Below are 11,541 nucleotides of genomic sequence, written 5' to 3'. Positions count from 1 at the left end.
TTTTTGCCCTTACCCATTGTTCATTCCCTTCCTTGTTCCCTATTTCCTCTCCTTTTCACTTTTTCCTCTCCTCTCCATCTGCTCTTCTTAATCTATTCCCCAAGTATTATAATTTGGCTTTCCTTTTTCCTCTCTCTCTTTCTTGGCACTCCTTTGAAGCCCCTTACCTTGAGAAGTTTAGAGGTGATCCATCTTCCCACCTCCAGCCAGAATTGTTCCTCAGACCAACCCAGTGAAAGGCCTCACTGAGGAAATCTTGGAGCAGGCTCTAAGAGAAAGGTTGAAAACCAAAAACGAGACCTAGTGTCACAGTCAAACAACTATTCCTTTCCACGTTGGATTCCTAATACTAAGTTAAGTAATTAACTAAAAGACAAACTAGCATTCTTTACACCCTCCATCACCACCACTCTTAAGGACTGAATGCTTCCTAAAATCAGTATGTTGACCCCCAACCCCTAATGTGATGATACCTGCTGGTGGAGCCTTTAACAAGTAATTAGGTATAGATAAGGCCATGAGGGTGGGGCCTCCATGATGCAATTAGTGTCCTTACAAGAGGAGGAAGAGACCAAAGCACTCTCTCTGCCAAGTGAGGATACAACAAAAAGGCAACCATGTGCAAGCCAGAAGTAGGTCCTCACCAGGAGCCAGAGAACCTTGATGTTGGATTTTCCAGCCATCAGAACTGACAGAGAGAAACATCTGTTGTTTAAGCCATCCAGTCTATGGTATTTTGTTTGAGCAGCCCAAGATAAGACAACTATTCACTCTAAATAACTAATTTCTCATTTAACATCTAATTCTAAAGATTTGTTAACTGTAGAGAGGAGCAGCATCCTAGAATTGACCTTTCTATCCATATCTGGATTCTTATAATGTAGCAAATAAGAAAATATTACATCTCTACCTTCCACTGCAATTTTCTCCTTAATTAAAGGGAGTGCCTGATAGGTATTCAGATTATTTCAAAAGAAAGAAGCTCCACATTTGCTGCAGAAGTGGTCATCTTTCCCATCCTTAAATATGTAAATTATGATTAAACCTATAGCAATATTCTTGGTTTTTTCCCAAAGTCTCATTTTCCATGTCCTTGTCAATCTTGTATATGGCAAGAAGAAAACAGTTCTTAAGGGAATAAGTTTAAGGTAAAGGTATATCGGCTACACCACTTATGTGTGCCATGTTACCCAACAGAACAGAGATAAAAGATCCTTCGATCTGCAAAGTCTGACATTCAAATGAAGAAGTTTATATCCTAAGAGAATTGCCTCTATAAATGAAATAAAATAAAATATTAAAGATTAAAATAGATTAAAATAAAAGGTTAAAAAGATAATCCAAGCTAATTTTGTTGTAGGATTTAGTATTGGTGTAATTAACAATTACAGTTGCAATATTTTCTAATGACAGCTTAATTGGTCAAACACCTTTGGAATAAAATATTCTTTTTTATCTAGAAACTACTAAGAAAGCAACACAATTTCAACTGCCTATGGTGATTATTATACCACCAGATGTCCCATTTTGATGTTGTTTTTATTCCACTCCTGAAAGATGGTTGCTGAAGAGTAAGAATTTATGGCCTCTGCTCTTAACTGTCTCTCTTTGCCTACTTGGACCCTGCATGAGCACAAATAGAGTTGCTCTTCTAAAGTTAAGAGAAGGCCAGGCACAGTGGCTCACGCCTGTGATCCCAGCACTTAGGGAGGCCGAGGTGAGTGGATCACTTGAGGTCAGAAGTTTGAGACCAGCCTGGTGAACGTGGTACAAAATTCCCGTCTCTACTAAAATAAAAAAGTAAAAAAAAATTAGGCATGGTGATGGGTGCCTGTAATCCCAGCTACTTGGGAGACTGAAACATGAGAATCGCTTCAACCTAGGAGGCAGAGATTGCAGTAAGCCGAGATGGCACCACTGCATTTCAGCCTCGGTGACGGAGTGAGACTCTATCTCAAAACAAAACAAAATAAAATAAAGTTAAGAGAGGCAAAAAGCCTCTTTGCACTTCTAGTAAAGACACTACAGGAGAGAAAAGGAATCTTTTGTGCTATTTCTCATGGTCAGAATAACCTCTATTTTCTCTTCACTGGGTTTCGGTCCTGTTTCCATTTAGGACATGACTGTGGTGGTTCCTAGACGAAGCATTTGAAAAATGAGTATGACTTGTTTATCAATGCTTTTCTTCCCAAATAATCTATGCCTTATGATGACTTTGTTCTCTCAGAACCCAGTATCCTGAAAACAATTATCTCTTACATTTGTATTGCACTCTAAGGTTTGCAAAATCCCTCTGCGTTCATTCCCAACATCATTTGAAATACTACATACACAGTGTGGCATTTAGGAAAACAAAACAGAAACAAAATTCTGGAGGCTCCTAGCTCCCTCCTTCTATCTGAAGATGAGCAGGTGGTTTACTCTGGCTGAGCTTCAACTTCTTTATGAGCGTTTAGCTTAGATATTTTCTAGGATTCTTTCCAGTTATGAAATTCTTGACAATCTTGGAAGGTAGGCAACTATTATTATCCTCACCTTTAGAGATGAGAAGATGAGGTCATGTGGGTGAAAGAATTCATCCAAGAATTGGATCCTTATCAAATAATCATCCAAGTTTTCTCTCCCAGTGCTAAACTTTTCATCACTCTGTGCCCCTGATTAATGTCCTCCAGTGGTCTCGCTTTTCACACAGAATAAAATCTAAAATCCTTACAATGTACACACAGTCCTACATAATCTAGCCCCTGCTAACCATTTACTTACTTCCTAGGTGCCAGCCACATGAGCCTTCTTTCTGTTCCTTTCACATGCCAAGGTCATTCTTGCTTCAGGGTCTTTGCATAGCTTTTCCCTCTGCCTGGACTATCTTTCCTGAGATTTCTACATGGCTGTCAATCAGGTCTAGATATCACCTCAAATGTTCCCTCCCGAAAGAGGCCTTCCTTAACTAACCAATCTAAAATAGTATTCACATTTACTATGACATCATACTGTTTCATTTTCTTTAAAGCACATATCACCATATTCATTTGTTTAGTTTTGTCTGTCTCTTCCGAAGACAATGAAAGCACGTGTAACATGTATGCAATGTGTAATGATCAGAGCAGGGTAATTAGCCTATCGCTTCAAACATTTACCATTTCTTTGTGTTGGGAACATTCAAAATCCTCTCTTCTAGCTATTTGAAAATATACAATACATGGTTGTTAACTCTAGTTACCCTGCAGTGCTGTAGAGCAAGGGTCCCCAACCCCCAGGCCATGGACAGTACCAATCTGTGGCCTGTTAGGAACCGGGCTGCAGAGCAGGAGGTGAGTGGCTGGGCGAGCCAGCATTACCGCCTGTGCTCTGCCTCCTGTCAGATAAGCGGATCAGCGGCAGCACTGGATTCTCATAGGAGTACAAACCCTATCGTGAACTGCACATGTGAGGGATCTAGGCTGCCTGCTCCTTATGAGAATCTAATGCCTGATGATCTGAGGTGGAACAGTTTCATCCTGAAACCACCCCCGCCAAAGGTCCATGGAAACATTGTCTTCCACGAAACAGGTCCCTCATGCTAATAATGTTGGAGACCACTGCAATAGAACATTAGAACTTATTTTGCCTGTCTAGGTGTAATTTGTATACTTTAACATAACTCTCCCTAACCTCCCCTTCCCCAGCCCTTCCCAGCTTCTTCTATCCTCTGTTCTGAGGTCAACTTTTTTTTAAGTTTTCACATAAGCAAGAACATGCAGTGTTTAACTTTCAGTTCCTGGTTTATGTCACTTAACATGGTGTCCTCTAGTTCCATCCATTTTGCTATGAATGACAGGATTTCATTATTTTCTATGGCTGATTAGTATTCTAGTGTGTATACATACCACATTTTCTTTATTTCATTTTTTATTATTATACTTTAAGTTCTGAGGTACATGTGCAGAATGTGCAGGTTTGTTACATAGGTATACACGTGCCGTGGTGGATTACTGCTCCCATCAGCCCGTCACCTACATTAGATATTTCTCCTAATGCTATCCCTCCCCTAGCCCCCGACCCCCAAACAGACCCGGTGTGTGATGTTCCCCTCTCTGCGTCCATGTGTTCTCATTGTTCGACTCCTACTTATGAGTGAGAACATGCAGTGTTTGGTTTTCTGTTCTTCTGTTAGTTTTCTTTATCCATTTATTTGTTGTTGAACATTTAGGTGGATTTCATATCTTGGCTATTGTCAATATTGCTACAATATACATGAGAGTGAACATATCTCTTCAACATACTGATTTTATTTCCTTCAGATAAATACCCTATATATGTAATTATGTGTCAATTTTAAAAATGTTAATAACAAAATTAAATTTAAAATATCATTTTCCTCAAAAATAAATACATAAAATAAAATGTAAACATCATAACAGCAACAACTCTTGACTACCATATCCCTAGCAGTTAGAAAAATACATAAAATTATACTCAATAAATGCAGACCAGGCATAGTGGCTCATGCCTACAATACCAGCAATTTGGGAGGCCAAGGTGAGAGGATTACTTGAGGCCAGGAGTTCAGAACCAGTCTGGACAACATCGTAACACTCTATCTTTCCAAAAATTTAAAAATTTAGCCAACTGGTCATGGTGGCATGTGCTTGTAGCTTCAGCTACTTGGGAGGCAGAGGCAGGGAGGAGGATCACTTGAGCCTCAGAAGTTTGAGGCTGAAGTAAGCTATGATCATGCCATTGCTCTCCAGCCTGGGTAACAGAGTGAGATCCCATCTCTTTTTAAAAGAATTATGTTTAATAAGTATTTATAGAAATAAAGAACACACAATCAGGTATTATGCTGCAGGAAGTTAAAACCCTCTGAACAGAAACTCTATATTTTTTACTTTCTCTCTGTAAAACTCTTAACTGTGCATGCTGGGGGTAAGGAGGTAGACAGGAGAGTGAATGAAGTATACGACAGATGAAATGACACTGTAATTTTCAACATAGCTTAAAATTTTTACATTTCTTAACCAACTTGTTTAAAGAATTATTTAAATTAGGAAAAAAAGAATGGATTTTTCTTTTTAATATTTTCACAAAATTGGTGTGGTAGTGATAGCCACGATCTAAAAGACTCAAAAATAAATGTTACTGCATTCAAAGTATATAAAATTTGAGTATATGTGAATCAAAAATTATAAACTAAATATTTGAAAAAATAAATTGATTAAAATTAACAAAAGGAATAAAAGAGTAATTCCCAATTTCTCCGTTGGAATTATGAGAAAAATAGTCCATTTCCTTTTCTTTCATTTCAAGAGGAGGAATGGCAGCTAATGAAGCACAGAAATTGATAAAGATTTGCTCAGAAACTTCAATTAGAGTCTGAAGAGCTAGGATTGGGTAATGCCCACATACAAACCCCAATCCTGTGCTCATTTACTACCCTCAAGACCCATATAATTCTAAGTCACTTGATCAATCAGTCCTTTTACAACTTCTCATTGGTGAGGCTAGATATTGAAAATGTTTATTATGGCACCTTCACTCGAAAATCTTCCACTTGGAAGAGGCCTTCAAAACCATAGTGCTAAAACCTATTCTATGTACTCATGGATGTGTGTGTGTGTGTGTGTGTGTCTGTGTGTGTGTGTCTGCGTGTGTGTGTGCATTAGAGTGAGAGAGAGAGAATATAGAAGCAGCATGAAAGTAGAAATTGTAGAAAGTATAACTGTAGAAACAGCATGAAAGTATAAATTAGTCTGCTGCAGTGGCTGACACCTGTAATTCCAGCACTTCAGGAAGTCAAGGCAGGAAAATCCCTTGAGCCCAGGAGTTCAAGATCAGCCTAAGCATCATGGCAAAAACCCCAAATTTTTGTATTTTGTTAATACAAAAAATATGAAAATTAGCCAGGCAAGGTAGCACATGTCTGTAGTCCCAGCTACTTGGGAGGTTGAGATATGAGATAAGAGGATCATTTAAGCCTGGGAGGTGGAGGTTGCAGTAAGATGAGATTGTGCCATTGCACTCCAGCCTGGGTGAGAGTCTCAAACAACAACAACAAAAGTATAGGTAAAGGTGGTGACTGAGAACTCTTGTCACCCAGAGAAGGTGTGAGCTAGAACACTTAGGTGTTATGTCACTTAGCATTTGTAATGTTTGCTTATATTTTAGAAAAAATGCAAACCCTAAAAGCAAAGTGAAGATAAAATCCAAACAAACAAAATCAGGTGCACTTTTTCTTGTCTTTTCCTTTCTTGCTTTTTTAGTTCAACATTTATAACTTCCACACACACTTCTGTATGTAATATTTTTAACTGAAATTAAAATATCATTAAGGCACAAAGCATATTCCTTAAACTTCCAAATTAACATGGTTTACAGAATGTATGTAAGTTATTTCAACTCATATTAAGAAAAACTAACAATACATTGAAACTATAAAATCATATCTTTTGATTAGCCAACTTAATTCTAGGGAATATAATGTAAATAAATGACCGCAAGCAAAATGATTTCTATAAACATGCTCATAGCTCATGACAATTGAAAATTAGTAGAATTTTATCTAAGACTATGAAGAGATTTAAGCAATAGTGAAATGATGCAGAATGTGTAAAAATACTGTTTAAAACTAAAATAAAATCTGGTTGCAATTTTTTATTACCTGGAATAATTTAATGCTTAGTAAAAACCAAGAATGAAATAATACTATTTGATAAAAGCAAAATATAAAATAACGTGTTCCAAAACGCCTAAAAACATAGCATAAAGGTATTTTTAGACAGTATAGCTCTGTTTTGTCCCACCAAACCCGGGGCTAAAATCATCCTGAAAGCAGCGACAGGGGAATTCCCACAAGGGAGAGCCTCAAACCATCACGAGATGGGGCTGGCTGGGATACCATAGAATAAAGCACTCAACGTCAAGGTGATCCGTGCAAAAGCATCTATTACGGGAACTTACAGAGGGCTGCAGCAATCCTCACGATGGACAGTCAGAGAAAAGGAACGTTTGACCTACGTATGTCCACAGCAAGGGGGTCAGAGATGGAGCTTTTATGAGGGTTTAAGGAATCTGACTTAGGGCTGAGGCTACTTTATTTCAGTGTTTCGAGCTGCAACCTAGATACCTTTATCAGTGACTGGAAATATTCAAGGCTGGGGTTTGGGTTGGAGCCTGCAGGGGAAAAACCTGTAGCTGGGTGGGTCATAGGCCAGTCAAGGCCTTCTGCGATTTTCAGCCAATGCAAAGAAAGAAAGCCAGGAACTGGGGAACCCTACAGCCTCATATTTTCAAATAATATCATTATTGTGTTTTTCTTCAGACACTTTTCCAGGTGAAGTATTTAAAGCAAAGGATGTAATTACTAATTTGAAAAAAATTACAATACAGAGTACTCATAAGGTCTAAAAATAATTATATCTATTGCTTTAAATTTAGAGATGTTTCACTTGAAAACGCATCTCAAGATTGAGTAAAAATATAGAGCGTATTACTTGAAAATGCAACTTACTGTTTAAAAATAAGTTTAGCCTGTTTCCAGACTTTTCAGATATCCTATAATATGAACACATTAATTACCATCATCTAAAAACATGCAAATAACATTAAGAAATTTCAAAGGAAAATTTGACAGGTTACAAATTACTACAGCTTAATATCAATAAGAATTTTCCCTATAATTTTGCGTAAGTACACAATGCTAAAAGTCAGTAAGCCCTGCTCTATAAACCATCATTTGCTCTTCTTTTTAAAAGCTTGTGGAAACAATGTCCGTCAACAGATGGATATCCAAGTTCACAGCAGCCTTATTCCCAACAGGATAAATGGATAAATGGACAAATAAAACGTAGTACATCCATAAAACAGAATGTTATTCAGCCATCACTTTGATCCATGTTACAACATGGAAGAACCTTGAAAACATTATTCTAAGTGAATAAGCTAGACACTGAAGGACAGAATCGGCAAATTCATAGAGACGATAAGTAGAACAGTGATCACCAGGAGCTAGAGGGAGGGGAGTTATTGTTTAAGAGGTACAGACCTTCAGCTGGGGATGATGAAAAGGTTCTGGAGATGATGGTAGTGAAGGTTGTACAACAATAGGAACGTACTTAATGCCACCGAACTGTACACTTGAAAATGGTTAAAATAGTAAATTTTATGTTATGCATATTTTCCCACAATTTTTCAGGTTAAAAAATAGTGGAAATATCCTAGCCTATCATGCCCATCCCTTGTTATGCAGTTCACACTAGCTGCTTAATCTGATTATAAAGAAGCGTGACAAAAGACACACATTACCAGACTGTGAAGACCTCCAGAGTAAAACAGTTCCCCTACCATCTACCCTGTTGCCAGCCATTTCTTTGAATCTTCTGACATATCATCTCAGATTTCCTCATAAACAAAATACTCAATTCAACAAGTCATAATTTACTCTGTGATGTATCTTTTACTGAAATTGTGTCTTGGGACACAGAAGAGCAAAGTAAAAGTTATTTTTGGCTCTGGACTTTATATTGTTGTTTGAGATTTTTGTGTTTTTGAGACAGAGTATCACTCTGTCTCCCAGGCTGGAGTGTAGTGGCCTGATCTCGGCTCACTGCGACCTCTGCCTCCAGGGCTCAAGTGATTCTCCTGCCTCAGCCTCCTGAGTAGCTGGGATTACAGGCGTGCACCACCACGCCCGGCTAACTTTTTGTATTTTTAGTATAGATGGGTTCACCATGTTGGCCAGGTCTTGAACCTCGAACCTCAAATGATCCACCCGCCTCGGCCTCCCAAAGTGCTGGGATTACAGGCGTGAGCCACGGCGCCCGGCCAGTCTAGAAAGTTTTATCTTCACTTTGTACACGAGGAAACTGAGAGTCAAAAAGGTTAAGGAAGTTGCTGAAGTTCACACAGCTAGTAAGAAATATAGTAGAAGCATACTCATGACTGTCTGAGAGAAACCAAGCTGTTTTCATTACCCGATTGAAAATATACAGAAAAGTGACCACGTTACCGTAGCGTTTGTATTGCTGTACCCAAAGAAGGAAACCTTGGGTATTATTAGATGTAAATCCTAAATATGTGAGAAGCCCATGCCAGAAGTTCAGGGAATCCCAAGTTTAGGAAGATAGGTAAAGTTGAATGAGAGGTTGTTACAACAGTAAAGTTGGATCATATAATTCCAAATGATGATGATGAGGAAGAGAGATATTATAGGGCAAGGAACATCAGAATAGATTTAAAGAAATCAAAGCAGTTTCACTGGGAACTCACTAATGAATACATACTTTAAAATAACATACCAATAACTATAAGGAATCACGGCTAACAACATCCAGGACGAACTGAGCTTGGTGGGGGGAAAATGGCAAGAAAAATCAAGAATTTGAATATATCCAAACATCTAAAGATATACTCAAAGGGCAAGAAGGAGTAAGGGCTGATGCTATAATGTTAACACAAAAATGAGAAAATAATAGAGCAATTTAATTTCCATTTTGTTTTTATTTTCTCTATCAAGAATAATCTTAAGGTCCCAGAGAGAAAAAAAAGAAACTATAAGTAAGCATCTCACTATTTTAAATATATTTAAGCCTATAATCCCAGCATTTTGGGAGACCAAGGCGGGAGGACCACTTGAGCCCAGGAGTTCAAGACCACACTGGGCAACATAGTGAGACTTCATCACAATAAATAAATTTAAATCTCCACGGTCATACAATGTACATTCTGTATGTCAAATTCAAAAAAAATTTTAAATATGTATAGAAAAGAAACCAGAAGACAATTAGTAGAAAAAGTTATCTTGTTGAACATGTGCAAAATGGATTCTGGAAGTTGTCAAATACAGTATTTCTATAAGTGACTTTGAAGGTGAGTTGATGTAGATTTTTTTTTTTTTTTTTTTTTTTTTGAGACAAACTCTCACTCCATTGCCCCGGCTGGAGTGCAGTGCTGTGATCATGGCTAACTGCAGCCTTGACCTCCTGGGCTCAGGCAATTCTCCCACCTCAGCCTCCCGAGTAGCTGGGACCACAGGTGCATGCCACCACACCTAGCTAATTTCTGTATTTTTTTGTAGAGGCAGGGTCTTGCCATGTTGCCCAGGCTGGTCTTGAATTCTGGGTTCAGGCAATCCACCTGCCATGGCCTTGCAAAGTGCTAGGATTACAGGTGTGAGCCACCGTGCCCACTAGAGTAGAATTTAAAATTTGGCTCTGCCAGATTTGTAGCCTTAGACTTATACTCATTAATTCTCTGATTTTTTTTTTTTTTTTTGGAAACTGTCTCACTTTGCTGCCTAAGCTGGAGTGCAATGGTGCGGTCTCAGCTCACTGCAGCCTCCACCTCGTGGGTTCAAACGATTCGGGTGCCTCAGCCTCCCAAGAAGCTGGGATTACAGGTGCGCAACAGCATGCCCAGCTAATTTTTGTATTTGTAGCAGAGACGGGGTTTCACCATTGTAGCCAGGCTGCTCTTGAACTCCTGACCTCAAGTGATCCACCCACCTCAGTCTCTCAAAAGTGCTGGGATTACAGGTAGGAGCCACCATGCCCAGCCAATTCCTCTGAATTTTACTCATTCACCAACAAAATGGGGATGTGGAACTCTATTTTTCAGAATTGCTGTGAGGATTAAGAATACTATACATAAAGGCCGGGCGTGGTGGCAGGCGCCTGTAACCCCATCTACTCGGGAGGCTAAAGAGGAGAATCGCTTCAACCCTGGAGACAGAGGTTGCATTGGGCCGAGATTGTGCCACTGTACTTCAGCCCGGGCAACAAGAGCAAAACTCCTTCTCAAAAAGGAAAAAAAAACAAAAGAATACTATACATAAAACACCTGGCAAAAAGCAGGTGCTCAATCTACGGTAGCCTCTGTTATTGTACACTTTGCCGTAAGTGATCTAAGATAGGAGGTGAACTCTACTTAAGTATCTCAATGAAAGATGACCATTTAACAGCATGAGAGGGATATTTTCCATAGGCCTGTAGATTCTGCATACAGCAACGAAATCCTCTAGCACTTTCCACCAATGGAACGGCAGTTTGAAAAACTTCAGTTTTAACAGATCCATAGAGCTCTCTTTTTTATTTTTACTTTTTGCTCTTTTGGTAGTGGCTCAGACCCCAGTATGATACTAGAAACACTGTACATACCTCAAAATAGTATGTAAATCTTGCCCTGAGAACAAAAGAATAGTAACACTAGAACAAGAGACGCAGCAGGTCAGGTAAAAGTCAATTCGGTTCTACAGAATCTGACAAAAGTCAGAGCAAGAAAAACAAAGCAGAGAATCAAGTAAGATTCCAGGGGAGTGTCAAAGGTCAAACTTATGACATCTAGCAGGGACATTCCACCCTCTCCAGCACTGGCCTGGCCCCACGGAGCCTTAAGAGAAAATAAACTCAATTTGGAAATGCAGTGAGTGTAACTCTGCTGGTTTTACTCAACAATAGTCTCAGGAATGGCGGCATGTAAGGAAACAAAGGAGGGACAAAATCCCTCTAATGATCCTGCCCTTCCTCTGGATACCTCAGAGAAACAGCAATATTGCCATTTTCCCAGATG

At 38.9% G+C, this 11,541-nt stretch overlaps 1 protein-coding gene across 5 annotated transcripts in view; it reads right to left on the bottom strand.

Moving 5' to 3' along the window:
* The window catches only part of LOC105499882 (killer cell lectin like receptor G1), a 62,358-nt gene that overhangs the window by 9,298 nt on the left and 41,519 nt on the right, over positions 1-11,541 (bottom strand). For all 5 annotated transcript variants that reach the window (XM_071072227.1, XM_024787097.2, XM_011772724.3 and 2 more), the window contains exon 4: positions 168-268. In XM_071072227.1, the coding sequence (XP_070928328.1) occupies positions 168-268 (101 nt within the window). The remainder of the gene's footprint in view (positions 1-167; positions 269-11,541) is intronic.

Source organism: Macaca nemestrina, chromosome 10 (genome assembly GCF_043159975.1).
Source record: "Macaca nemestrina isolate mMacNem1 chromosome 10, mMacNem.hap1, whole genome shotgun sequence".
Taxonomy (NCBI): domain Eukaryota; kingdom Metazoa; phylum Chordata; class Mammalia; order Primates; family Cercopithecidae; genus Macaca; species Macaca nemestrina.
This window is presented reverse-complemented; position numbering and strand designations above follow the sequence as displayed.